At 68.7% G+C, this 27223-nt stretch overlaps 1 protein-coding gene across 2 annotated transcripts; it reads left to right on the forward strand.

The window, feature by feature from the left end:
* Positions 1-25687, forward strand: PLD2 (phospholipase D2). 2 transcript variants are annotated; one of them, XM_078850834.1, is made up of 25 exons: positions 1-240; positions 3713-3827; positions 4134-4264; positions 4544-4686; positions 5032-5131; positions 12027-12092; positions 12259-12317; positions 12610-12702; positions 12781-12933; positions 13786-13935; positions 14167-14250; positions 14965-15043; positions 15116-15226; positions 16289-16456; positions 16617-16740; positions 17266-17384; positions 17509-17616; positions 19774-19878; positions 19961-20049; positions 20357-20470; positions 20655-20704; positions 21045-21179; positions 21588-21741; positions 21926-22043; positions 24596-25687. In XM_078850834.1, exons 2-25 carry the CDS (start codon positions 3722-3724, stop codon positions 24818-24820), a joined length of 2784 nt encoding a protein of 927 aa, XP_078706960.1. In that variant the 5' UTR covers positions 1-240; positions 3713-3721; the 3' UTR covers positions 24821-25687. The 2 variants fall into 2 exon arrangements, with proteins under 2 accessions (XP_078706960.1, XP_078706961.1); XM_078850835.1 differs by lacking the exon at positions 1-240 and adding an exon at positions 2375-2501.
* Positions 25688-27223: the final 1536 nt, after the last annotated feature.

A 27223-nucleotide genomic window follows, 5' to 3' on the forward strand; every position in this document is an offset into this window, starting at 1 on the left:
GCCCCACCCCGCGGGGCATCCGCTCCAGTCTATGGGGCAGGGCGTGTCTGCCCCCCGCTCCCTGCCTGGCGGGCGGAGGCGAGGCCGGGCCGGGCCGGCTGGGCTGTCCCGGGCCGGGCTCCAAGCTCCCCCCACAACTTCCCCTTCCCGGCCCAGCGGCGCCGTGTCCCACCCGGCCGGGCGCGGGGAGTCGGGGGCCGCGCACCCCCCAGGCCGTGGGGCGGGGCGGGGAGACCCCTGGTAAGTGTCAGGGTTCCCCACAAGCGGGGGGGAAGGGAATTTCCTCGGGGGGGGGAGGTCCTAGATCCCCCCTCTTGTGCGCCCCCCGGGACGTGTGGGTCGCTGCCGCTGCCGCCGCCGGTCCCTCCCCTGTGGGGGGGGGGGAGGAGCCCTGGTCCCCGCCCCATAACAAGGGGGGGTCCCGTTCTCCCGTCCCCGTTACCCAGAGCAACCCCCCCGCCAGGGGCGGAGCTGAGCCACCTGCGCCTCCCAGACGACGGGACCCTCCCCAGATGCAGCCGCCGGGGGGGGCCTGCAGGGACAAAGCTGCTCTCTGCCCCCCCCCGTTCCCCGCCCCCCCCGCCCGTCTCGCTCCCCCACGTGACTTGGAAGTGACTCAAAATCTCCGTTTGCTAATTACAACCGCGGTGGCGGGGGCTGTGGGGCAGGGTGGACTCGGGGGGCTGGCAGGGGGCTGGGGGGCAGGGCCGAGGGGCACGGCGGGACTGTGGGGACGGGTGGGGCTGGCAGGGGGCTGGGGGGGCAGGACTGAGGGGCACGGGGGGGCTGTGGGCCAGGATGACGGGTGGGGTGGGGGGGGCTGGCAGGGAGCTGGGGGGCAGGACTGAGGGGCACCGGGGGACTGTGGGCCAGGATGACGGGTGGGGCTGGCAGGGGGCTGGGGGGCAGGGCCGAGGGGGCACGGGGGAGGCTGTGGGCCAGGATGACGGGTGGGGCGGGGTGGACTGGGGGGGCTGGCAGAGGACTGGGGGGCACGGGGGGGCTGTGGGCCAGGATGACGGGTGGGGTGGGGGGGCTGGCAGGGAGCTGGGGGGCAGGACTGAGGGGCACCGGGGGACTGTGGGCCAGGATGACGGGTGGGGCTGGCAGGGGGCTGGGGGGCAGGGCCGAGGGGCACGGGGGAGGCTGTGGGCCAGGATGATGGGTGGGGCGGGGTGGACTGGGGGGGCTGGCAGGGAGCTGGGGGGCAGGGCCGAGGGGCACGGGGGGGGGCTGTGGGCCAGGATGACGGGTGGGGCGGGGTGGACTGGGGGGGCTGGCAGGGAGCTGGGGGGCAGGGCCGAGGGGCACGGGGGGGGGCTGTGGGCCAGGATGACGGGTGGGGCGGGCTGGACTGGGGGGGCTGGCAGGGAGCTGGGGGGCAGGGCGAGGGGCACGGGGGAGGCTGTGGGCCAGGATGACGGGTGGGGCGGGCTGGACTGGGGGGGCTGGCAGGGAGCTGGGGGGCAGGGCCGAGGGGCACGGGGGGGGGCTGTGGGCCAGGATGACGGGTGGGGCGGGCTGGACTGGGGGGGCTGGCAGGGAGCTGGGGGGCAGGGCCGAGGGGCACGGGGAGGCTGTGGTCCAGGATGACGGGTGGGGCGGGGGTGGACTGGGGGGGCTGGCAGGGAGCTGGGGGGCAGGGCCGAGGGGCACGGGGGGGGCTGTGGGCCAGGATGACGGGTGGGGCGGGGTGGACTGGGGGGGCTGGCAGGGAGCTGGGGGGGCAGGGCCGAGGGGCACGGGGGGGGCTGTGGCCAGGATGACGGGTGGGGCGGGCTGGACTGGGGGGGCTGGCAGGGAGCTGGGGGGCAGGGCCGAGGGGCACGGGGGAGGCTGTGGGCCAGGATGATGGGTGGGGCGGGGTGGACTGGGGGGGCTGGCAGGGAGCTGGGGGGCAGGGCCGAGGGGCACGGGGGGGGCTGTGGGCCAGGATGACGGGTGGGGCGGGCTGGACTGGGGGGCTGGCAGGGAGCTGGGGGGCAGGGCCGAGGGGCACGGGGGAGGCTGTGGGCCAGGATGATGGGTGGGGCGGGGTGGACTGGGGGGGCTGGCAGGGAGCTGGGGGGCAGGCCGAGGGGCACGGGGGGGGCTGTGGGCCAGGATGACGGGTGGGGCGGGCTGGACTGGGGGGGCTGGCAGGGAGCTGGGGGGCAGGGCCGAGGGGCACGGGGAGGCTGTGGGCCAGGATGATGGGTGGGGCGGGGTGGACTGGGGGGGCTGGCAGGGAGCTGGGGGGCAGGGCCGAGGGGCACGGGGGAGGCTGTGGGCCAGGATGACGGGTGGGGCGGGGTGGACTGGGGGGGCTGGCAGGGAGCTGGGGGGCAGGGCCGAGGGGCACGGGGGAGGCTGTGGGCCAGGATGACGGGTGGGGCGGGGTGGACTGGGGGGCTGGCAGGGAGCTGGGGGGCAGGGCCGGGAGGCACGGGGGGGTCACCTCTCCCCCGGCCACTCCCCGTCCCGGCTCAGAGGAAAGGAATGTGGAAGCGCAGCGGAGCTGGGTGCGGACCCCCCCCCGCCCTGGCCTCGCTGGGGGGTGAGGGGGGGCTGCCGCCAAAGGCCGTCCCCAGCCCCCTGCTAGCCCAGCCCCCTCCTGGTGCCCCCCAAGCTCTGCTCTGTAAAGCCCCCCCCCGTCCCCATAGTGACCGTCTGGGCCGCAGGCCAGGGGCTGCTGTTACATAAGCAGCCGGGGGGGGCTCCCCCCGATTAACCCCACAATGGTCCCTGACCGATCCACCTGGGTCACCCCCCGCTTGCCCTGGGGGAGCCCCGTGAATCCTCTTCCACCCCCCAGGCCGGTGGAGCGGAGGAGGGGCATTATCCCGGGGGGGGGGAGCCTGGCCCCACCAGGAATTTGTCCCAGGAAACCCAGCCAACCCGTCTGTCCGCCCTCCCGGACACCTGGGTTCCCTCTCCCCTCCTCCCTGCCCGCCAGGACCCTGACCACTGGTGGTTAAAGCGGGGGGGGGGGGGGGCCTGAGAGCCCGAACTCCTGGGTTCTCTCCCCAGCTGTGGGGAGGGGAGTGGGAGTTGGTGGTTAAAGCAGGGGGGCTGGAAGCCCGGACTCCTGGGTTCTCTCCCCAGCTGTGGGAGGGGAGTGGGAGTTGGTGGTTAAAGCAGGGGGGCTGGAAGCCCGGACTCCTGGGTTCTCTCCCTGGCTCTGGGAGGGGAGTGGGGGCTGGTGGGTTACAGCAGGGGGGGCTGGGAGCCCGGACTCCTGGGTTCTCTCCCCGGCTCTGGGAGGGGAGTGGGGGCTGGTGGTTAGAGCAGGGGGGCTGGGAGCCAGGACTCCTGGGTTCTCTCCCCGCTCTGGGAGGGGTGTGGGGGCTGGTGGTTAAAGCAGGGGGACTGGGAGCCCGGACTCCTGGGTTCTCTCCCCGGCTCTGGGAGGGGAGTGGGGGCTGGTGGGTTACAGCAGCGGGGGCTGGGAGCCAGGACTCCTGGGTTCTCTCCCCGGCTCTGGGAGGGGAGTGGGGGCTGGTGGGTTACAGCAGGGGGGGCTGGGAGCCAGGACTCCTGGGTTCTCTCCCCGGCTCTGGGAGGGGAGTGGGGGCTGGTGGGTTACAGCAGGGGGGGCTGGGAGCCAGGACTCCTGGGTTCTCTCCCCGGCTCTGGGAGGGGAGTGGGGGCTGGTGGGTTACAGCAGGGGGACTGGGAGCCTGGACTCCTGGGTTCTCTCCCCTTCCCCATCTCCGCCCCTCTCCCGGCACAGGCCGGCACCATGCAGAACCTGGCTGGCCCCTTCGCCGGGGGCACCTCGCTGGACGCCTCGGACCTGCAGCTGGATGGGGACGAAGTGGACGGGCTGCGGGAGGGGGAGGAGCCAGGTGAGTGGGGCGGGGGGGCGGGGGGTTAAGACTCCGGCGCCCTGGCGCAGCGTGGGGGGGTGGGCAGCCCAACCCCCTCAGCCAAGGGCTGGGTGTCAGGACCCTCCCCAGGAACCCAGGCGTCCTGGCACCGGCCAAATGGCTGGTGCCCGGCCCTCCCAAACCGGGGTCCGGTGTGTCCGTGTGTCTGTCACTCAGCAGGGGGCTTTGCCGCCTCCATGCATGTGGGGGAGGGAGACAGGGAGGGGGGGGTCCGTGTGTCCGCCCACCCTGACCTGTCCGTCCGTCCGTCCGTCCGTCCTGCAGGGGGCCCGCTCTACCCCTTCCTGGTGGTCTATGACCTGAAGCCGCTCAAGTCGCAGGGGCCGGTGTTTGCCAAGGGGGTGCCCGTCATCGCCCGGGTGGAGGGCACCGAGCGGTACACCACCGGCTCCAAGGTGAGCGGGGACGGGGGGCTGGGAGCCAGGACGCCTGGGTTCTCTCCCCGGCTCTGGGAGGGCAGTGGGGGCTGGTGGGTCAGAGCAGGGGGGCTGGCAGCCTGGACTCCTGGGTTCTCTCCCCAGCTCTGGGAGGGGAGGGGGGTCCGGTGAGTTAGCGCAGCACGGGCTGGCAGCCAGGACTCCTGGGTTCTCTCCCTGGCTCTGGGAGGGGAGGGGGGGCTGGGGGGTGAGAACGGGGGGGCTGGCAGCCAGGACTCCTGGGTTCTCTCCCGGCAGATCCGGCCCAGCACACTGTACTCCCTGCGCCTGACCCACGGCGATTTCACCTGGACCATGAAGAAGAAGTTCAAGCACTTCCAGGAGCTGCACCGTGACCTGATGAGACACAAGATCTTTATGAGCTTCCTGCCCCTCTCCAGGTCCGAACCGCCCCCCACCCCCAGCCCTACAGCGGGTCCTGTGCCGCAGGAACCCCCGCAGCACTGGAAGGGCCCCGATCCCTGCTGCCCCACGCGCCAGCTGGCATTTCCCAGGCCTCGCCCCAAATTGGTCTCCAAAGCAACTAGCTGCCCCAAAACGCCCTAGGATAACCCTTCCAGGGCTGGGACTAGCTGACTCAGGGGGGCAGGGAATGGGGCACGAGGCCTGTCCCCTCTAGGGGGCACGAGCTCCCACCCAGCCCCAGGGCTGGGATTGGCTGACTCAGGGGGGCAGGGAATGGGGCACGGGGCCTGTCTCACCCCGGCTCTGATTGCACCCCCCAGGTTTGCTGTCCATGGGTCCCGCGCAGAGGCCACCTCTCTGGAGATGCCCGCCCTGCCCCATGGGGGTGATGGCACTTCCAGACGCCCCTCCAGCAAACAGGTAGGGGGCAGAGGGGGTGGGATGCGGGGGGCTCGGGGGGGGCCACTCCTGGGTTCCAGGGCTAGGAAGGGCCATGGGCAGCATGGGGGGGCCATGGGGCAGCTGGGGGTGCAGAGGAGCCCCCGTGTGGATTCTGGGGGGCTGGGAGGAGTCCCGGAGGCAGGCAGGACTGCTTTAAATCACTGATATATAATCCGGATTGAAATCCAGGAGCTGCAGCCCCGCGCAAATCACAGACATTTTGCCTTTGGGCTTTTCTCTTTTCCCAAGGCCAGGCCGACTCTCACTGGCCGGTGACCGCAGCCCGGGTCCCTCGGCGCTAGCCGGGAGGCCAGGCTGCGGCTACACCCCCTCGTTTACGCAGTGACGTCACCCAGCTCGCCTTCCTCCTGAGTCTTCACTTACTGTCAGGAGTCTGCCTTGTCGCCTGTTAGCCGAGGGCGACCGACCCGTTCGCTCTTCCCGAGAGATTGAGTCACGTTTCGGGGTGTCTCCCCAGCTCTGGGGGGGGGGCTGGGAGCCAGGACTCCTGGGTTCTTGTGAGAACCCCCACTCCTGGGCTGTTCACGCACAGCTTCTGGCATTTGAGCTGCTCCTTGGATTGTGCAAGCGAATGCCACGAGCCAAAATCTCCGGTCCCAGACACAACCCTGGGAACCCCCGCCTTGCAGCGTCCCGTTCTGCCCGCTGGACGCGGCCAGCGTGTAGGAGCCCGTCACCGTACCAAAGACATGGCTAGGTACCCGGCTTGTTCTCCCAAGGGCAGCCTCGGACACCTCCCAGCCAACCGCACGGCTTCGGGGAGAACAAACGCACAGATCTGCGAGCTACCAAGACCGATTTTAAGAGATTATCAGTCAAGGCACAAGAAGTCGGATCTGGTGAAGCGAAATGAAAGCAAAACGCGCTTGAAGCTGCTCGTAAGGCTTTCGGTCCCTCACAAACGTAGATGTCTCTCACCACAGGCTGCCTGGTTGCCCTTCGGCCAGGCTCTCCCCTTTGACCAGCGCTTCAGCCGCTGGGTGGTGGGGTCTGTAGATGGAGGTGGGAGAGAACGTCTCTCCCTTTCCTCGTGTTCTTTCCTCCCTCTTGGTTCCCACCCCCAGAGTTAGGGGAGCATTACCTCATCCCAGTCCCAAACTGACCAAAGGAAGCGGGGGACTCACTCCAGAGTCAATAATTCTTTTGAGCATAAGCTTTCGTGAGCTACAGCTCACTTCATCGGATGCATACTGTGGAAAGTGTAGAAGATCTTTTTATATACACACAAAGCATGAAAAAATACCTCCCCCACCCCACTCTCCTGCTGGTACTAGCTTATCTAAAGTGACCACTCTCCTTACAATGTGTATGATAATCAGGTTGGGCCATTTGTGCTGGAAATAGCCCACCTTGATTATCATACACATTGTAAGGAGAGTGGTCACTTTAGATAAGCTAGTACCAGCAGGAGAGTGGGGTGGGGGGAGGTATTTTTTCATGCTTTGTGTGTATAAAAAGATCTTCTACACTTTCCACGGTATGCATCCGATGAAGTGAGCTGTAGCTCACAAAAGCTTATGCTCAAATAAATTGGTTGGTCTCTAAGGTGCCCCAAGTACTCCTTTTCTTTTTGCGAATACAGACTAACACGGCTGTTACTCTGAAACAATTCTTTTGTTGCTGCCGAGGCCAGTGTCCTTTGTTCCTGTGAGGCTGGGCTGGGTTCATAGATCAGGGTTGGAAGAGACCTCAGGAGTCATCTAGTCCCACCCCCAGTGCAAAGCAGGACCACCCACAACTAAATCATCCCAGCCAGGGCTTTCTCAAGCCTGACCTTAAAAACTTCTAAGGAAGGAGATTCTACCACCTCCCTAGGTAACGCATTCCAGTGTTTCACCACCCTCCTAGTGAAAAAGTTTTTCCTAATATCCAATCTAAACCTCCCCCACTGCAACTTGAGACCATTACTCCTCGTTCTGTCATCTGCTACCATTGAGAACAGTCTAGAGCCATCCTCTTTGGAACCCCCTTTCGGGTAGCTGAAAGCAGCTGTCAAATCCCCCCTCATTCTTCTCTTCCGCAGACCAAACAATCCCAGTTCCCTCAGCCTCTCCTCGTAAGTCATGTGTTCCAGTCCCCTAATAATTTTTGTTGCCCTTCTCTGGACGTTTTCCAATTTATCCACATCCTTCTTGTCGTGTGACGCCCAAAACTGGACACAGTACTCCAGATGAGGCCTCACCCATGTCAAATAGAGGGGAACGATCACGTCCCTCGATCTGCTCGCTATGCCCCTACTTATACATCCCAAAATGCCGTTGACCTTCTTGGCAACAAGGGCACACTGCTGACTCATATCCAGCTTCTCGTCCACTGTCACCCCTAGGTCCTTTTCCGCAGAACTGCTGCCGAGCCATTCGGTCCCTAGTCTGTAGCGGCGCATTGGGTTCTTCCGTCCTAAGGGCAGGACTCTGCACTTGTCCTTGTTGAACCTCATCAGATTTCTTTTGGCCCAATCTTCCAATTGGTCTAGGTCCCTCTGTATCCTATCCCTGCCCTCCAGCATATCTACTTCTCCTCCCAGTTTAGTGTCCTCTGCAAACTCGCTGAGAGTGCAATCCACACCATCCTCCAGATCATTAATGAAGATAGTGAACAAAACCGGCCCCAGGACCGACCCTTGGGGCACTCCACTTGATACCGGCTGCCAACTAAACATGGAGCCATTGATCACTACCCGCTGAGCCCGACGATCTAGCCAACTTTCTATCCATCTTATCATCCATTCATCCAGCCCATACTTCTTTAACTTGCTGACAAGAATACTGTGGGAGACCGTGTCAAAAGCTTTGCTAAAGTCAAGGAACAACACGTCCACTGCTTTCCCCTCATCCACAGACCCAGTTATCTCGCCATAGGTGGCAATCTGGTTGGTCAATCTTGGTGAATCCATGGTGACCGGTCCTGATCACTTTCCTCTCCTCCAAGTGCTTCAGAATTGATTCCTTGAAGACCTGCTCCATGATTTTTCCAGGGACTGAAGTGAGGCTGGCCCGTCTGTAGTTCCCTGGGTTCTCTGTCTTCCCTTTTTAAAATATGGGCACACCTGCCCCTCTGCTCCTGGACAGTTTTTGCCCGGGCTTCCTTTAAACCATGAGGACACGTTTTTAGCCTCATAACGATATCCATGAAATTATAACCTATAACCTCACTGTAACAACAACACTCAGGGCACCATAAGCCTTCCCAACACGCCCGTGTCACGGAGTCCCTGGGCGATGCTCTGGAACTGCTCCCCATGAAGCCAGGCAGGACTCTGGGGCAGTCGCCTTCCTGTGAGCAGCCTGTCTTCAGGACACACAGCTCACACAGCTTCCACCTCCCTGGGTCTGACCTCGGAGCATTCAGCATCCTCTGCCCCTCCGTGCGCTTCCCCCCAGTGAGTCCACTCAGGCAGGGTCCTGGGGAAGCCAGAGGGTCCTGCCCCCCAACTCCGCAGTCAGATGGGACTCTCAGCCGGCCAGTAAAACAGAAGGTTTATTAGACGACAGGAACATGGTCTAAAACAGAGCTTGCAGGTGCAGAGAACGGGACCCCTCAGCTGGGTCCATTTTGGGGGGCCGTGAGCCAGACAACCCCGTCTGCCCTTCACTCCATGTCCCAGCCAGCCCCAAACTGAAAACCCCCTCCAGCCCCTCCTCCTCTGGGCTTTGTTCCTTTCCCGGGCCAGGTGCTCACCTGATTCCTTTGTTCTCCAACCCTTTAGCTCTCACCTTGCAGGGGGGAAGGGCCCAGGCCATCAGTTGCCAGGAAACAGGGTGTCGGCCATTCTCTGTGTCCAGACCCCTGCACACACCGGCCCTCTAGGGCTCTGCAATGATCCTACACCCTTACCCCACCCCCTAGATACTTAAGAACTGCCTAGGGGAAACTGAGGCACCCCCACACTATTCAGAGGAAACATTAAGAAGAGTCCCACTTCGTCACATCTCTCCCCCCTTCGAGATCGAACTGAGCAGGGTCACTTTAGCCGGTGACCTGGGGAAGTTCGAAGCCACCAACGTTCCCATGGATGCCCCAGCCTTCCTTGGTAGGAGTTACACCAGGCCCTTCCAGTTTCACGCCCTCCCTTAGGTCGGGGGTGGTCGATAGCACTCGCAGGCCGCATGTGGGAAGGTTTATGCAGCCCATGCCCTTTGGCCACCCCAAGAATGTCTCCCCATTGACCATCACCTTCTGCTCCCACTGGAGATCCGAGGGGCCTGGCCCCAGGAAACTCCACACAGACATATAGGTTGGGACCAGGAGTGGGAGCCTGTCCACATCCCCAACCATCTGGATGACGGAGTCTATGGCCTTGGGACCCAGCAAGGGAGCTAGACACCGGGGCTTTTCCGCAGGGTCCCCTTGGTTCAAATCTCCAGCCTGCTCAAAGGCAGTGAGGTGGCATCCACATCTCCCCCTCCTTAACCAGGGGCAGCAATTTAGTCTCGAGGTTCCCTGCGGAACTGGCCCCCCGGGGTCTATCCCCACTCACCCCGGGGAGGTCCCCTAGGCCTCTCCGCTCCCCCACCGCCAGTTCATGCTGCTGCTGCTTCTGCAGCTCTTTCTTGGGCTCTCGCTGTCTCTCACAGTCCTCTTGCTCCCTCGGACTCAGCTCCAATCCCGTCCGTCTCGATCCCCCGATGGGGAACCCGATCGTGAAGACCCCCGTCTGGTCGGGGACAGGAGTCTTGGGGATGCCTGGCTACCACTCCAGCTGCTCCCAGATCCTGCTATAGCCCATTTGGGGTCAGGAATCTGTTCCTTCGAGCGGTCATCCTCCTCCAGCTGCACGATGAACTGTGCCTTGGTGAACTTTCCAACGCTCAACCCTCTCTTTTTGCACAGGGTTACAATGTCCTTCTTAAGGAGACGGTGACAGGCCGTCACTCCACTCCTCCCAAGGTGTTGTGGACTCACAGGCCTCTGTGTTCTCAGCTCCCCACGGTTTCCAGGGAGAACCCCTAGTGTGCCAGCCCTTCTCGAGGTCACCACCTCTTTGCCAGGGTCGAGCTGCAGACTCCTCCGCCCCTTGGACTGCTCGCTGCAATCCCCAGGGGAACCCTGTTACTGCAAAAGTCCTTCTCTCTCCCAGGGCCGAGCCGCAGGCTTCTCCGCCCCTGAGACTGCTCACCGCAGTCCCCAGGGGGACCCCATTACTGCACAGTCCTTCTCACTGGTCACACACTCCCAGGGGTTAACCGCCCCCCGAAACCGCTCCTCTCTGAGCCTTCAGCACGCCTGGTCCTCGGCAATCCCCCTTCGTGTTACTGCTCCCCAGTCACTTACTGCAGGAAGTGCCATCCACGGGGTGCAGTACATCCCACCGCTGCCACCAGTTGTCACGGAGTCCCTGGGCGATGCTCTGGAACTGCTCCCCATGAAGCCAGTCAGGACTCTGGGGTAGTCGCCTTCCTGTGAGCAGCCTGTCTTCAGGACACACAGCTCACACAGCTTCCACCTTCCTGGGTCTGACCTTGGAGCATTCAGCATCCTCTGCCCCTCCGTGCGCTTCCCCCCAGTGAGTCCACTCAGGTGGGGCTCCTGGGGAAGCCAGAGGGTCCTGCCCCCCAACTTCGCAGTCAGACGTGACTCTCAGCCAGCCAGTAAAACAGAAGGTTTATTAGACGACAGGAACATGGTCTAAAACAGAGCTTGCAGGTGCAGAGAACGGGACCCCTCAGCTGGGTCCATTCTGGGGGGCAGTGAGCCAGACAACCACGTCTGCCCTTCACTCCATGTCCCAGCCAGCCCCAAACTGAAACTCCCTCCAGCCCCTCCTCCTCTGGGCTTTGTTCCTTTCCGGGGCCAGGTGCTCACCTGATTCCTTTGTTCTCCAACCCTTTAGCTCTCACCTTGCAGGGGGGAAGGGCCCAGGCCATCAGTTGCCAGGAAACAGGGTGTCGGCCATTCTCTGTGTCCAGACTCCTGCACACACCGGCCCTCTAGGGCTCTGCAATGATCCTACACCCTTACCCCACCCCCTAGATACTTAAGAACTGCCTAGGGGAAACTGAGGCACCCCCACACTATTCAGAGGAAACATTAAGAAGAGTCCCACTTCGTCACAGCCCGACACGACAAACTTTGCATTGGACGCCACACAATCATTTTACAAGGATGAACCTGGGGGTGTAGGGTCTTCCCCTGAGGTACAGAGCGTCACAGATCTCTCCCCGGCTCTGGGAGGGGAGTGGGGGCTGGTGGGTTAGAGCAGGGGGGCTGGGAGCCAGGACTCCTGGGTTCTCTCCCCGGCTCTGGGAGGGGAGTGGGGGCTGGTGGGTTAGAGCAGGGGGGCTGGGAGCCAGGACTCCTGGGTTCTCTCCCCGGCTCTGGGAGGGGAGTGGGGGCTGGTGGGTTAGAGCAGGGGGAGTGGGGGCTGGGAGCCAGGACTCCTGGGTTCCATTCTCTGCCCCACCTCGGGTGCTGCGCTGAACTCGGGTGGAAAGTCGAATTCATGTCAATTGAAAGCATTTTAATTAGTTGAATGCACCCACCCTTAACACACTGGCCGCGTAAGACCGGGGTTTCTCGGCACGTCCGGCATTCAAAAGGGACCCATGGACCACGGGAAGCAGGATCTGGTGCGAGGGAACTGAACCGGTTGCGTCCGGTCCCCGGGTCCTGGCAGATTTTAGAGCTAGTAGATCTCCGCCTGGTTCTGTACAAACCGGGGGGGGGGGGGAGTTATCCCCTCTGCCAGTGAGGGCAGCGGAGATTTAGGGCAGAGCAAGCCCTTCAGAGGGACGGGGAGATGGGGAGCCCTTGAAGGCAGCTGGGGATGTCTGGGGCAGCGGGCGGGGTGGGGAGGGTCCAGGCCAAACTCCCTCCCTCGGTGTGGGGCTCTCACGCCTTGCCTTGCTTCCCACAGAAGTACCTCGAGAGCTATCTGAACTCCCTGCTGGCAATGTCCTTCTACCGCAACTACCATGCCATGGTAACGTATCGCGCCCCCTTCAACTTCCTGGGCTCTCTCCGTGGCTCTGGGAGGGGAGCGGGAGGGGGCGGGGAGCCAGGACTCCTGGGTTCCATTCTCTGCACCGCCTCTGTGCCTCAGTTTCCCCACCCCTGCCGGTCTTGCTCTGAGCAGCTCTCCCCCACAGGCGGAGTTCCTGGATGTCAGCCAGCTCTCCTTCATCCCCGACCTGGGACCCAAGGGTCTGTGAGTCCAGTTCGCTTTCTCTGCCCAGGGACCCAGCGGCCTGCCAGCCACCATGACAACCACTTCTGGGGGGGCCTTGTACGGGGGCGGGGAGGGGGCCAGCGAGAAAGGCTTCCCACACACAGGAGGGGAGTGATTTGGGGTGGGGGGGCAAGCGCCACTTGGAGCCAGGACTCCTGGGTTCTGTTCCCGGCCCTGGGGGAGAGTGGGGGCAGGTGGGTTAGAGCAGGGGGGTGGGGCTGGGAGCCAGGACTCCTGGGTTCTCTCCCCACTGACCTAGCTCCTGCTGCAGGGAGGGCATGATCCTGAAGCGCTCCGGTGGGCACCGAATCCAGGGGTTCAACTGCTGTGGGCGCCACCAGATCTGCTACCGCTGGTCAAAGAGGTGAGCTGGGGGGCCGGGCGGGGCGGGGGTCTGTGTGGCCCTCCCCCCACTCACAGGCCCCTCTCCTCCCCCCTCCAGGTGGCTGGTGGTGAAGGACTCCTTCCTGCTGTACCTCAAGCCGGAGTCGGGGGTCGTCTCCTATGTGCTGCTCTTCGACCCAGGATTCAGGGTCATGGTGGGGAAGAAACCCACCGACAGCAAGTACGGGGTCCGCATCGAGAACACCGCCAGGTCCGGACGCCGGGGTTCCACCCTGCCTGGGTTCTCTCCCTGGCTCTGGGAGGGGAGGGGGGGCTGGGGGGTGAGAGCGGGGGGCCTGGGAGCCAGGACTCCTGGGTTCTCTCCCCGGCTCTGGGAGGGGAATGGGGGCTGGTGGGTTAGAGCAGGGGGGGCTGGGAGCCACGACTCCTGGGTTCTCTCCCTGGCTCCAGGAGGGGAGGGGGGGCTGGGGGGTGAGAGCAGGGGGGGCTGGGAGCCAGGACTCCTGGGTTCTCTCCCTGGCTCCGGGAGGGGAGGGGGGCTGGGGGGTGAGAGCGGGGGTGCTGGGAGCCAGGACTCCTGGGTTCTCTCCCTGGCTCCGGGAGCGGAGTGGGGGCTGGTGGGTGAGAGCGGGGGAGCTGGGAGCCACGACTCCTGGGTTCTCTCCCTGGCTCCAGGAGGGGAGGGGGGGGGCTGGGGGGTGAGAGCAGGGGGGGCTGGGAGCCAGGACTCCTGGGTTCTCTCCCTGGCTCTGGGAGCGGAGTGGGGGCTGGTGGGTGAGAGCGGGGGGTCTGGGAGCCAGGACTCCTGGGTTCTCTCCCGGCTCCGGGAACGGAGTGGGAGCTGGTGGGTTAGAGCAGGGGGGTCTGGGAGCCAGGACTCCTGGGTTCGCTCCCCAGCTCTGGGAGGGGAGTGGGGGCTGGTGGGTTAGAGCAGGGGGGGCTGGGAGCCAGGACTCCTGGGTTCTCTCCCGGCTCCGGGAGCGGAGTGGGAGCTGGTGGGTTAGAGCAGGGGGGGCTGGGAGCCAGGACTCCTGGGTTCTCTCCCGGCTCCGGGACAGGGTGGGGGCTGGTTTGTGATTTCTCTCCCCCCCCTGCCCCCCAGGACGCTGATTCTGAAGTGCAGCAGCTACCGGCAGGCGCGCTGGTGGGGGCAGGAGATCACGGACCTGGCCGAGGAGCAGGGCAAGGACTTCCTGCACCTGCACGGCCACCAGGCCTTCGCGCCCGTCCGCAAGGGCTCCCCCACCCGCTGGTGAGAGGGGGCACCCGCTGGGGGCGGGGCACAAAGGACTGTGGAGGGGGCACTCGGCCCCCCCGGGGAGGGGACGGGATCCTGCGTGGAGGGGTGGGGGGAGTGAGATGGGGCAGGTCCCAGTGCCAGGGAATCCGGGGGCAGTGGGGGCTGGGAGGGGGCAGACGGGGGGGGGTCGTTCCTGGGGGTATGCAGCCCCCCAAAGGTCCAGTCTCTCCCCACCCGTGGCAGGTTTGTGAATGGCGCCGGGTACTTTGCGGCTCTGGCTGACGTGCTGATGCAAGCGAAGGAGGAGATTTATATCACTGACTGGTGGTGAGTGACCCCCTGCTGCCCCCAGGGCCCTGACCTGCCCCCCCTGCTGCCCCCAGGGCCCTGACCTGCCCCCCCTGCTGCCCTCAGGGCCCTGACCTGCCCCCCCCAGGGCTCTGCCCCTCACACGCACGTCCGGGCCCCCCCCCAGGTCCTGACCCCCAGGGCTCCGCGCTGTTCACCCTCCCCACCCCTCCTGCCTGCCCTCCAACCTTCTCACTGCCTCCCCTTCTAGGGCCTGGCCCCACGCCCCGCCCGGGTGTGTGCTGGGCCCCACTGATCTGCCCCCCGGGGAGCCTTTCCTTCCGCGGGGATCCCGGCCCCAAAGCAGAGTCGGGGACGCTGCAGCCCCACGGCTTGGGGGGGCACGCCGGGTCCCAGGACCCTCGGAAGGTCGGGCTGGGTGGGACCTCGAGGGGTCATGCAGTCCGGCCCCCCGCGCTGAGCCAGGACCAGTAACCCCAGCCCAGCCCCGACGGGCGTTTGTCCAGCCTGCTCTGAGCCCCCCCCAGCGACGGGACCCCCCTATGGCGCCTGTCCCAGAGCCGACTCCCCAGAGAGGCGGGAAGTGTTTCCTAAAACCCACCCGAGCGCCCTGCAAGGACTGGGCGGGGCGCGGGGCAGGGGCACCCAGAGAGCCGGGCTCTCGGCGGAGTGGGGGGCATGGCTCGGGGGGGGGCAGAAACCACCGCCACCAAGGCCCCTCTCGGCCCGCAGGCTGAGCCCTGAGCTCCACCTGAAGCGCCCGGCGCAGACGGACGACTGGCGCCTGGACATCCTCTTGAAGCACAAGGCGGTGAGTGTCCCGGGGCGCGAGGGGTCCCGGGGGACCCCCCGCCCCTCTAATGCCCTGCCTGCCCCCCCCCAGGAGGAGGGCGTGCGGGTCTGCGTGCTGCTCTTCAAGGAGGTGGAGCTGGCCCTGGGCATCAACAGCGGCTACAGCAAGCGGGCGCTCACGCTTCTGCACCCCAACATCAAGGTAGGGGACCCAGGCGTCCGGGACGCCACGCAGGGCGCTCGCCCCCAGTGGGCCCCGGGGAGGGGACCCAGGCGTCTGGGACGGCGGCGCAGGGCGCTCGCCCCCGGGGTGGGGAGGGGGGACCTAGGCGTCCGGGACAGCGGCCCAGGGCACTCGCCCCCGGTGGGCCCCGGGGAGGGGGGAGGGGACCCAGGCGTCCGGGACGGCGGCGCAGGGCGCTTGCCCCCGGGGTGGGGAGGGGGGACCCAGGTGTCCGGGACGGCGGCCCAGGGCACTCGCCCCCGGTGGGCCCCGGGGAGGGGGGAGGGGACCCAGGCGTCCGGGACGGCGGCGCAGGGCGCTCGCCCCCGGGGTGGGGAGGGGGGGACCCAGGCGTCCGGGACGGCAGCCCAGGGCACTCGCCCCCGGTGGGCCCCGGGGAGGGGACCCAGGCGTCCGGGACGGCAGCGCAGGGCACTCGCCCCCGGGGTGGGGAGGGGGGGACCCAGGTGTCCGGGACGGCGGCCCAGGGCACTCGCCCCCGGTGGGCCCCGGGGAGGGGGGAGGGGACCCAGGCGTCCGGGATGGCGGCGCAGGGCGCTCGCCCCCGGGGTGGGGAGGGGGGACCCAGGCGTCCGGGACGGCGGCCCAGGGCACTCGCCCCCGGTGGGCCCCGGGGAGGGGGGAGGGGACCCAGGCGTCCGGGAGGCGGCCCAGGGCGCTCGCCCCTCGGCCCCGGGGAGGGGGGAGGGGACCCAGGCGTCCGGGAGGCGGCCCAGGGCGCTCGCCCCTCGGCCCCGGGGTGGGGAGGGGACCCAGGCGTCCGGGACGGCGGCCCAGGGCGCTCGCCCCTCGGCCCCGGGGTGGGGAGGGGACCCAGGCGTCCGGGACGGCGGCCCAGGGCGCTCGCCCCTCGGCCCCGGGGAGGGGGGAGGGGACCCAGGCGTCCGGGACGGCGGCCCAGGGCGCTCGCCCCTCGGCCCCGGGGAGGGGGAGGGGACCCAGGCGTCCGGGACGGCGGCCCAGGGCGCTCGCCCCTCGGCCCCGGGGAAGGGTCTCTGAGCTCTCTGCCCCCCGGCCCAGGTGATGCGCCACCCCGACCACGTCTCCTCCGTTGTGTTCCTGTGGGCCCACCACGAGAAGGTGGTGGTGGTGGACCAGAGCGTGGCCTTTCTCGGGGGGCTGGACCTGGCCTACGGGCGCTGGGACGACCACCACTACCGGCTCACCGACCTGCCCCCCCACCCCAAGGTCAGAGCCCCCCGCGCGGCCCCCTCCTCTCCTGGGGATCCGCCTGCCCCAGGTCCCCGAGTTTCTCTTCCCCGGATCTCCTCCCCCATCTCTCTCTTGACGCCGTCCCCCCCTCCCGGGGAGTGACCCCACTCCTCACGCTGGGCTCTGTCTCCCTCAGAGCGGGGTCCCCCTGGGGGAAGAGCCCCCCGTTGACCTGGCTGTCAACGAGCAACTCTGGCTGGGCAAGGACTATAGCAACCTCATCACCAAGGACTGGGTGCAGCTCGAGCGGCCCTTCGAAGGTGAGCGGGGAAGTGGGGGGTCCCTCCGGCATTGGGCCGGGGTGTGCAGGCTGGACTGGGCAGTGTGCGTGCCTGGGGCTGACTTGGGGCTATATCCCTTTAACTCTGCCCCTGGCTTGTGTATGAGAGCGTTACATCCCCTTAACTGTGCCCCTGAGAGCGTTACACCTCCTTAACTGTGCCCCTGAGAGCATTACACCCCCCAAACCCCTGTGCCCCTGAGAGCGTTACACCCCCTAAACTGTGCCCGTCCATCGAGGGAGCTTAAGTGGACCTCCCCCTGCCCCTTAGCAACACAGCACCCCCTACCCCCAGTGGGTGGGGTCTGACCCCCGACTCCACTCTGCAGCCAAGGTGACCCAGGCCCAGCCGGTGAGTTGCCCCGAAAAGCCCCTTGAATTCAGGATGGGCCGGCGATCGTTCCAGGAGCTCAATGGGGTCGTTCTTTGGACACGGGTTCGGGGGTGTCAAGGGTCACCCGGCCAGCCCCTGCCCTCCTGCTGACCGGCTCCCCCTGGGTGTCAGATTTCATCGACAGGACCCAGATGCCCCGGATGCCCTGGAGGGACGTGGGGGTGGCTGTGCATGGCAGAGCGGCCCGCGACGTCGCCCGCCACTTCATCCAGCGCTGGAATTTCACCAAGGTCCGGGGCCGCCGGGAGCCTGCCATGGGGCCCGAGTTCGGGGGGGGAGGGTGCCGGGGCCTGTGCCCCAGGGGTGGGGGGGCGCTACCTGCGGTCTCTCCGCCCACCTCCTGTCCCGTTGCAGACGGTGAAGAACAAGTACCGGGGCCCGGAGTACCCCTGCCTGCTGCCCAAGTCGCTTGGCGCCGCCCACCGCCTGCCCCTCGCCGGAGCCCAGCCCGCCAACGTGCAGGTCAGCGGGCGCCCCGGGGGCAGGGGGGCGCTGAGTGAGCCCAGGGAGCTTGGGCAGGTCACCCTATGGGGCCACAGGGAGTCACCCGATGGGCCCAGGGAGCGTGTGTGGGGGGGGAATCACCCGATGGGCCTAGGGAGCGTGGGCGGGGGGCAGAAATCACCCGATGGGCCCAGGGAGCGTGTGTGGGGGGGGAATCACCCGATGGGCCTAGGGAGCGTGGGCGGGGGGCAGAAATCACCCAATGGCCCCAGGGAGCGTGTGTGTGGGGGGAATCACCCGATGGCCCCAGGGAGCGTGTGTGTGGGGCAGAAATCACCCGATGGGCCTATGGAGCGTGGGGGGGGGGCAGAAATCACCTGATGGCCCCAGGGAGCGTGTGTGTGGGGGGAATCACCCGATGGGTCCAGGGAGCGTGTGTGTGGGGGGAATCACCCGATGGGTCCAGGGAGCGTGGGGGGGGGCAGAAATCACCCGATGGGCCCAGGGAGCGTGTGTGTGGGGGGAATCACCCGATGGGCCCAGGGAGCGTGTGTGTGGGGGGAGTCACCCGATGGGCCCAGGGAGCGTGGGGGGGGCAGAAATCACCCGATGGGCCCAGGGAGCGTGTGTGTGGGGGGAATCACCCGATGGGCCCAGGGAGCGTGTGTGTGGGGGGAATCACCCGATGGCCCCAGGGAGCGTGTGTGTGGGGGGAATCACCCGATGGCCCCAGGGAGCGTGTGTGTGTGGGGAGTCACCCGATGGGCCCAGGGAGCGTGGGGGGGGCAGAAATCACCCGATGGGCCCAGGGAGCGTGGGGGGGGCAGAAATCACCCGATGGGCCCAGGGAGCGTGGGGGGGGCAGAAATCACCCGATGGCCCTAGGGAGTGTGGCGGGGGGCAGAAATCACCCGATGGCCCCAGGGAGCATTTGTGTGGGGGAAATCACCCGATGGCCCCAGGGAGCGTGGGGGGGGCAGAAATCACCCGATGGGCCCAGGGAGCGTGGGGGGGGCAGAAATCACCCGATGGGCCCAGGGAGCGTGTGTGTGGGGGGAATCACCCGATGGCCCCAGGGAGCGTGGGGGGGGCAGAAATCACCCGATGGCCCCAGGGAGCGTGGGGGGGGGCAGAAATCACCCGATGGCCCCAGGGAGCGTGGGGGGGGGGCAGAAATCACCCGATGGCCCCAGGGAGCGTGGGGGGGGGGCAGAAATCACCCGATGGCCCCAGGGAGCGTGGGGGGGGGCAGAAATCACCCGATGGCCCCAGGGAGCGTGGGGGGGGGCAGAAATCACCCGATGGCCCCAGGGAGCGTGGGGGGGGGCAGAAATCACCCGATGGGCCCAGGGAGCGTGGGGGGGGCAGAAATCACCCGATGGGCCCAGGGAGCGTGGGGGGGGGCAGAAATCACCCGATGGGCCCAGGGAGCGTGTGGGGGGGGGAATCACCCGATGGGCCCAGGGAGCATGTGTGTGGGGGGAATCACCCGATGGCCCCAGGGAGCGTGGGGGGGGCAGAAATCACCCGATGGCCCCAGGGAGCGTGGGGGGGGGCAGAAATCACCCGATGGCCCCAGGGAGCGTGGGGGGGGGCAGAAATCACCCGATGGCCCCAGGGAGCGTGGGGGGGGGGCAGAAATCACCCGATGGCCCCAGGGAGCGTGGGGGGGCAGAAATCACCCGATGGCCCCAGGGAGCGTGTGTGTGGGGGGAATCACACGATGGCCCCAGGGAGCGTGGGGGGGGCAGAAATCACCCGATGGCTCCAGGGAGCGTGTGTGGGGGGGAATCACCCGATGGGCCTAGGGAGCGTGTGGGGGGGGAATCACACAATGGGCCCAGGGAATGGGGGGGGCAGAAATCACCGGATGGGCCCTGAGAGTTAAAGGTCCCAGGGGTCATCCTACAGGTAATGGGCGGGGGGCGTAAATCACCTTATGGGCCCAGGGGGTTAAAGATCTCAGGGGGTCATCCTATGGGCCCAGGGGGTAGGGGTCACCCGATGGGCCCAGGGCATTAGGGATCTCAGGGGGTCATTCTATGGGTTCGGGGGGGCGGGGGACATGCAGTTCTGGGGTCAAAGAAGGGCAGGTGGCCAGGGGCCACTGGGGGTCGGCAGGCGCGGCCGGGGGCTCTGGCTCCCCTCACCCTGCCCCCCACTGCTGCCCCCCAGGTGCTGCGCTCGGTGGATCGCTGGTCGGCCGGGACCCACGAGTGCTCCATCTACAACGCCTACCTGAGCCTCATCCGGGGCAGCCAGCACTACATCTACATCGAGGTGGGGCCGGGCGGGGGGCCGGGGGGGCCGGGGGCTGGGGGGGGTCTCTCTCTCCGGGCTCTGACCCCCCATCTCCCCCCAGAACCAGTTCTTCATCAGCTGTGCGGACGAGCGCTCGGTGCTCAACGCTGTGGGGGACGCCATCGTCAGCCGCATCCTGCACGCCCACAGGTCACCCCACGGCGGGGGCGGGGGGGGGGAGGAGGCCAGCCCCGGTGTCTGTCATGCCCCGGGGGGAGCCCCTGGGGGGGCACATGGTGTGTGAGGGGGCAGGGTCCCATTGTGCTGGGCTGGGGGGGCAGGATCGGCACCGGGAGGAGGCAGAGCTAACTGTGGGGATGGGGGCCCTGGGGAGGGGGACGCGGCTCATGTTGTTGGGGGGGGGCAGGGCTAACTCTGGGACCCCAGCCCCCCCAGGGGAGGGGCTCTCCCTGTGGGTGTGGGGGGGGGTAACGTCTCCCTGTGCCCCCCCCCGCAGAGAGCAGAAGCGTTTCCGGGTCTTCGTGCTGCTGCCCCTGCTGCCCGGCTTTGAGGGGGACATCGCCGAGGGGGGGGGGAACTCGATCCAGGCCATCCTGCACTTCACCTACCGGTACGGGGGGGGGTCACAAGGGGGGGGCTGGGGGGAGGAGGAGGTTGGGGAAGCCACCGGGGCTGGGGGAAGGGGAGCCTGGAACGAGTGTAATGTGGGGAGGGGGCCCAGGAGAGGGTGAACTGGGGGGGCAGGAGGGGCAGAGGGGCCCCACTCACTGGCTGCCTCTTTCCTTCTCCCCCAGGACGCTCTGCCGGGGCGACTCCTCCATCCTGTGCCGCCTGAAAGCCGCCAGTGAGTTTTGGGGGTGGGGGGCAGAGGAGGGCTCCGCTCTGACCCCGCACTCCCCTCCCGGAGCCGGGGAGAGAACCCAGGCGTCCTGCCTGCCAGCCCCCCCTGCTCTAACCCCCCCACTCCCCTCCCAGAGCCGGGGACAGAACCCAGGAGTTCGGGCTCCCAGGCCCCCCGTTCTAACCCACCAGCCCCCACTCCCCTCCCAGAGAACCCAGGGGTGAGGGCTATGTCGGAGGTCAGTATGCTGCCCAGGGAAGGAACCCAGCCCCCCATGAGCTCAGGACCCCCAGCCCTGGTACCCCGGGGGGCTGAGTAACCCCCATTCTCCCCCCCCCGGCAGTCGGGGACGAGTGGAAGAACTACATCTCCATCTGCGGGCTGCGCACCCACGGGGAGCTGAGCGGCACCCTCATCACCGAGCTGGTCTACATCCACAGCAAGATGCTCATCGCCGACGACCGTCGGGTCCTTATCGGTGAGTGCCGGCGCGAACCCAGGAGTCCTGGCCCCCCCGCTGGGTCAAGATTGAGGGCCATCAGCGGGGCTGGGCTGGCAGGGGCTGCAGGTCGGGAGGGAGGGGCACCGGCAGGGGCACCGGCAGGGCTGGGGGGGGCTGCGGGTCGGGAGGGAGGGGCACCACAGGGAACGGGGGGGCTGTGGGTCGGGAGGGAGGGAGGGGCCCCGGCAGGGCTGGGGGGGCTGCGGGTCAGGAGGGAGGGGCCCCGGCAGGGCTGGGGGGGAGCCCTGGGCTGGCAGGGGGCTGCGGGTCGGGAGGGAGTGAGGGGCCCCGGCAGGGCTGCGGGGGAGCCCCAGGCTGGCAGGGGGCTGCGGGTCGGGAGGGAGGGGCCCCGGCAGGGCTCTGATCCATCCCTGGCCCCCCCAGGTTCTGCCAACATCAACGACCGCAGCCTGCTGGGGAAGCGGGACAGCGAGCTGGCCCTGCTGGTGGAGGACACGGAGCTGGTCCCCTCGGTCATGGGCGGGGAGCCCTACGAGGCGGGGAAATTCGCACTCAGCCTGCGCCTCGACTGCTTCAGGTGGGGGCATGCGCCGCCCGCGGGCCTGCTGGCCCCCCAGCTGTGTGCGCGCACCTCGCCTGGGGGGCTGGGGGAGGTGCGCTGGGAAGACGGGGTGCAATCCCATCCCCCACTGCTGGGCGGCAGCCATGAGCGGTTACCTGGGCACGGGCACCTCACCCCTGCGCTGGGCCCTTCTCCGCAGGTCGCTTCTGGGGGCGTCGAGCACCGCCAGCCCCGACATCCAGGATCCGGTCAGCGACCTCTTCTTCCACGGCGCCTGGAAAGCCACCGGCCTGGCCAACGCCAACATCTATGATCAGGTGAGCAGGGAGTCGGGGGGCAGGGCTGGGCTGGCAGGGCCTGGGGGTCAGGAGTGAGGGGCACCGGCAGGGCTGGGGGGGCAGGGCTGGGCTAGCAGGGGGCTGTGGGTCGGGAGGGAGGGGCACAGGCTGGGCTGGCAGGGGCTGGGGGTCGGGAGGGAGGGGCACAGGCTGGGCTGGCAGGGGCTGGGGGTCGGGAGGGAGGGGCACAGGCTGGGCTGGCAGGGGCGGCGGGTCGGGAGGGAGGGGCACAGGCTGGGCTGGCAGGGGCTGGGAGTCGGGAGGGAGGGGCACAGGCTGGGCTGGCAGGGGCGGCGGGTCGGGAGGGAGGGGCACAGGCTGGGCTGGCAGGGGCTGCGGGTCGGGAGGGAGGGGCACAGGCTGGGCTGGCAGGGGGCTGCGGGTCGGGAGGGAGGGGCACAGGCTGGGCTGGCAGGGGGCTGCGGGTCGGGAGGGAGGGGCACAGGCTGGGCTGGCAGGGGCGGCGGGTCGGGAGGGAGGGGCACAGGCTGGGCTGGCAGGGGCTGGGGGTCGGGAGGGAGGGGTACTGGCTGGGCTGGCAGGGGCGGCGGGTCGGGAGGGAGGGGCACTGGCTGGGCTGGCAGGGGCTGGGAGTCGGGAGGGAGGGGCACAGGCTGGGCTGGCAGGGGCTGGGAGTCGGGAGGGAGGGGCACAGGCTGGGCTGGCAGGGGCTGGGGGTCGGGAGGGAGGGGCACAGGCTGGGCTGGCAGGGGCGGCGGGTCGGGAGGGAGGGGCACAGGCTGGGCTGGCAGGGGCGGCGGGTCGGGAGGGAGGGGCACTGGCTGGGCTGGCAGGGGCTGGGAGTCGGGAGGGAGGGGCACTGGCTGGGCTGGCAGGGGCTGGGGGTCGGGAGGGAGGGGCACTGGCTGGGCTGGCAGGGGCTGGGAGTCGGGAGGGAGGGGCACTGGCTGGGCTGGCAGGGGCTGGGGGTCGGGAGGGAGGGGCACTGGCTGGGCTGGCAGGGGGCTGCGGGTCGGGAGGGAGGGGCACTGGCTGGGCTGGCAGGGGCTGGGGGTCGGGAGGGAGGGGCACAGGCTGGGCTGGCAGGGGCTGCGGGTCGGGAGGGAGGGGCACTGGCTGGGCTGGCAGGGGCTGGGGGTCGGGAGGGAGGGGCACAGGCTGGGCTGGCAGGGGCGGCGGGTCGGGAGGGAGGGGCACTGGCTGGGCTGGCAGGGGCTGGGGGTCGGGAGGGAGGGGCACAGGCTGGGCTGGCAGGGGCGGCGGGTCGGGAGGGAGGGGCACAGGCTGGGCTGGCAGGGGGCGGCGGGTCGGGAGGGAGGGGCACAGGCTGGGCTGGCAGGGGGCGGCGGGTCGGGAGGGAGGGGCACAGGCTGGGCTGGCAGGGGCTGCGGGTCGGGAGGGAGGGGCACTGGCTGGGCTGGCAGGGGCTGCGGGTCGGGAGGGAGGGGCACTGGCTGGGCTGGCAGGGGCTGGGGGTCGGGAGGGAGGGGCACAGGCTGGGCTGGCAGGGGGCGGCGGGTCGGGAGGGAGGGGCACAGGCTGGGCTGGCAGGGGGCGGCGGGTCGGGAGGGAGGGGCACAGGCTGGGCTGGCAGGGGGCTGGGGGTCGGGAGGGAGGGAGGGGCACAGGCTGGGCTGGCAGGGGCTGCGGGTCGGGAGGGAGGGGCACAGGCTGGGCTGGCAGGGGCGGCGGGTCGGGAGGGAGGGGCACAGGCTGGGCTGGCAGGGGCGGCGGGTCGGGAGGGAGGGGCACAGGCTGGGCTGGCAGGGGCTGGGGGTCGGGAGGGAGGGGCACTGGCTGGGCTGGCAGGGGCTGGGAGTCGGGAGGGAGGGGCACTGGCTGGGCTGGCAGGGGCTGGGGGTCGGGAGGGAGGGGCACTGGCTGGGCTGGCAGGGGGCGGCGGGTCGGGAGGGAGGGGCACAGGCTGGGCTGGCAGGGGCTGCGGGTCGGGAGGGAGGGGCACAGGCTGGGCTGGCAGGGGCTGGGGGTCGGGAGGGAGGGGCACAGGCTGGGCTGGCAGGGGCGGCGGGTCGGGAGGGAGGGGCACAGGCTGGGCTGGCAGGGGCTGCGGGTCGGGAGGGAGGGGCACAGGCTGGGCTGGCAGGGGCTGGGGGTCGGGAGGGAGGGGCACAGGCTGGGCTGGCAGGGGGCTGCGGGTCGGGAGGGAGGGGCACAGGCTGGGCTGGCAGGGGCTGCGGGTCGGGAGGGAGGGGCACAGGCTGGGCTGGCAGGGGCGGCGGGTCGGGAGGGAGGGGCACAGGCTGGGCTGGCAGGGGCGGCGGGTCGGGAGGGAGGGGCACAGGCTGGGCTGGCAGGGGGCTGCGGGTCGGGAGGGAGGGGCACAGGCTGGGCTGGCAGGGGCTGGGGGTCGGGAGGGAGGGGCACAGGCTGGGCTGGCAGGGGCTGGGGGTCGGGAGGGAGGGGCACAGGCTGGGCTGGCAGGGGCGGCGGGTCGGGAGGGAGGGGCACAGGCTGGGCTGGCAGGGGCGGCGGGTCGGGAGGGAGGGGCACCGTGGGTGTGGATTCCAGCCCCCGCTGGCTCTGACCCACGGCCTCTGGCCCCCCGGCAGGTGTTCCGCTGCCTCCCCACCAACGCGGTGCGGTCGCTCCGGGCCCTGCGGGAGTACGTGGGGGTGCAGAACCTGGCCTGCGTCAGCCCGGAGCTGGCCCGCCAACACCTGGCCCAGGTGCGGGGCCACCTGGTGCAGTTCCCGCTCCAGTTCCTGGCCGAGGAGTCCCTCCTGCCCCCCCTCAACAGCAAGGAGGGCGTGATCCCCGTGGAGGTGTGGACCTAGCCGCCCGTGGGGCTGGAGCGCTGGGCCCCCTCTGCCCTGGGAGTGCCGCTCCATCGCCCCGCAGCCCCCCCCCCTGCTCTGGGCCCCCCCGGCAGCGACAAGAGCCCCCCCTGCACCCGGCCAGGGGGGCTGGGACCCATTCTCTGCCCGCCCAGGCCCCCGACCACACCGACACTGCTGAGTCCCTTTGCAGCTCAGCCCCTCTCCCTGCCCGTTCGCACAGCCCCCCAACCCCTTCCTGGAGGTCACCCCGAGGGCAGGGCCACCCGGGGCTCAGCATGCCACTGGCTCGGCCCTACAACCAGCCGCCCGCCCCGCCCCGCCCCTCGCCTCCCTCCCTTCTGCCTTTGGCGCCCCACCCCGGGAGGGGGAGCGTCCCCCGTCACTACATCCCAGAGGCCGACTTCCCACAGGAGGGGGGCGCATCGCTCCCCCGCCCCCCCCGCCGCTACTAACTGCTGAGTGTCGCCCCAGCCTCGCCCACTGGGCACCCCACCCCGGCCAACGGGAGCCCTCGGCTGCCGGTGCTTGGCACCGCCCGGACCCCCAGAACACTACCGGTGGCCGGGTTCCTCCCGCGAACCCACAGGCCCCCCAGCGCTGCCCTCGGGGGCCGGACCACGAAGGCACAGCCGGGCTGGGAGGCCGGAGGTGGGCATGGGAGGGCCGCGCGCCCACCCCGGGATCTGGAGCTGCTAGGTCAAAGGTGTCACCGCCAGTGGCATGCCCTGAGCTGCAGGGCGGGCAAGGGGGGTCCCTGGGGTTTGCTCCCTGGCGCCCCCCTCCCCCGGGAACGGGACCAGCTCCGCGCCCTGCTCCTAACCTGCTTTTCCGAGATGGTTTGTTACATAAACGCGCTGAAACCTCGGCCCGCCTCTCTCCTTATTCCACGCCAGGCCGGCTGCCAGGCCGGGTGCCGGCCCCGCGGGTGGCAGGGGGGCGTTGGCCTGGCGGAGACAGGGAGAGACCAGTGGGAGGCGCACGGGGACTGGCTACACAAGGATGACACCCCATGCACCGGGGCCGGAGAAGTCTGGCATGACCGCCCCGTGCCCGCAGGAGGGGCATGCCGCAGAGAGGGCGGGGGTGTCAGGGGGCGAATATGTACAACCCCGCCTCTGGGGGGGGGGGGGGTGTACATTCCTGCTGGGGGGGTTGTCTATGCACCCCAGGGTGTGTGTGTAGGTGTGTTTACACACCCTGGGGGGCTCCCCTTTCTGAGGGCCCCCCACTGGCGGATTTCCCCTTGGCCCAGCAGTCAGGGCGAGATAAAAGGGCTCTGTTCCTGGCAGCTGCCCCCTCGCTTGACGAGAAGAGCCCGGCCAAGGGCCCCCACCGCCGGGCAGGACCCTGCCAGCGCCTGGCGTCAGCCTAGCGCGGTGCTGGGCACCCGGCCAGGTCCCGAGAAGGGGGCCACGGCCGGGAGAGAGACGGTGACTGGCCCAGCTCTCCGCCTCTGGGGGCGGCTGAGCCTGCCGTGGTCCAGGGGCCCTGCGGCTTGGCATGAGCATCTGCCAGGCCAGGGAGTCTGGGAAAGGGGGTTCAGGGGCCTCCCCTGAGAACCCACCGCTGCCACCACCGCTCCCGCAGCGCACAGGCTGCTAGAAGAACGCTTTGTTCCTGGGGGCGAGGGTTTGTTTTTGGGGCTGGGGGCTTTGGGGGCGAGGGTTTGTTTTTGGGGCTGGGGGCTTTGGGGGTTCCCCCCCCACTCCAGCTGAATCCCCAGGGCCACAGCATTCAGAGAACCATGTCCCCAGCTGGGTGGGGGGGGCTTTGTCTCATTAGACTGTGCGCTTTTCTAGGAGGGGGACCCCTCTCTCTCTCACACTGTGTCGGGCTGGCACCTGCCACCGTGGGGCCTGATCTCAGTTGGGGGCCCGTGCCGTCCCCGGCACACTGGGGGCCCTGAGCTGAGTTGGGGGTCTGGGCCACGCCCGGCACACTGGGGGCCGATCTCAGTGGGGAGGCCCGTGCCGTCCCCGGCACACTGGGGGCCCTGAGCTGAGTTGGGGGTCTGGGCCACGCCCGGCACACTGGGGGCCGATCTCAGTGGGGGGGCCCGTGCCGTCCCCGGCACACTGGGGGCCCTGAGCTGAGTTGGGGGTCTGGGCCACGCCCGGCACACTGGGGGCCGATCTCAGTGGGGAGGCCCGTGCCGTCCCCGGCACACTGGGGGCCCTGAGCTGAGTTGGGGGTCTGGGCCACGCCCGGCACACTGGGGGCCGATCTCAGTGGGGGGGCCCGTGCCGTCCCCGGCACACTGGGGGCCCTGAGCTGAGTTGGGGGTCTGGGCCACGCCCGGCACACTGGGGGCCGATCTCAGTGGGGGGGCCCGTGCCATCCCCGGCACACTGGGGGCCCTGAGCTGAGTTGGGGGTCTGCGCCATGCCCGGCACACTGGGG

This window comes from Lepidochelys kempii, chromosome 28 (genome assembly GCF_965140285.1).
Source record: "Lepidochelys kempii isolate rLepKem1 chromosome 28, rLepKem1.hap1, whole genome shotgun sequence".
In the NCBI taxonomy this organism is placed as follows: domain Eukaryota; kingdom Metazoa; phylum Chordata; order Testudines; family Cheloniidae; genus Lepidochelys; species Lepidochelys kempii.

Excerpts from the sequence above, each read along its gene's own strand:
- PLD2 (XM_078850834.1), top strand. The coding sequence starts at position 3,722 with ATGCAGAACCTGGCTGGCCCCTTCGCCGGGGGCACCTCGCTGGACGCC. Across the intron at positions 12,934-13,785 it reads CGCATCGAGAACACCGCCAG|GACGCTGATTCTGAAGTGCA; the intron begins GTCCGGACGCCG and ends CCTGCCCCCCAG. Across the intron at positions 15,227-16,288 it reads TTCTGCACCCCAACATCAAG|GTGATGCGCCACCCCGACCA; the intron begins GTAGGGGACCCA and ends CCCCCGGCCCAG.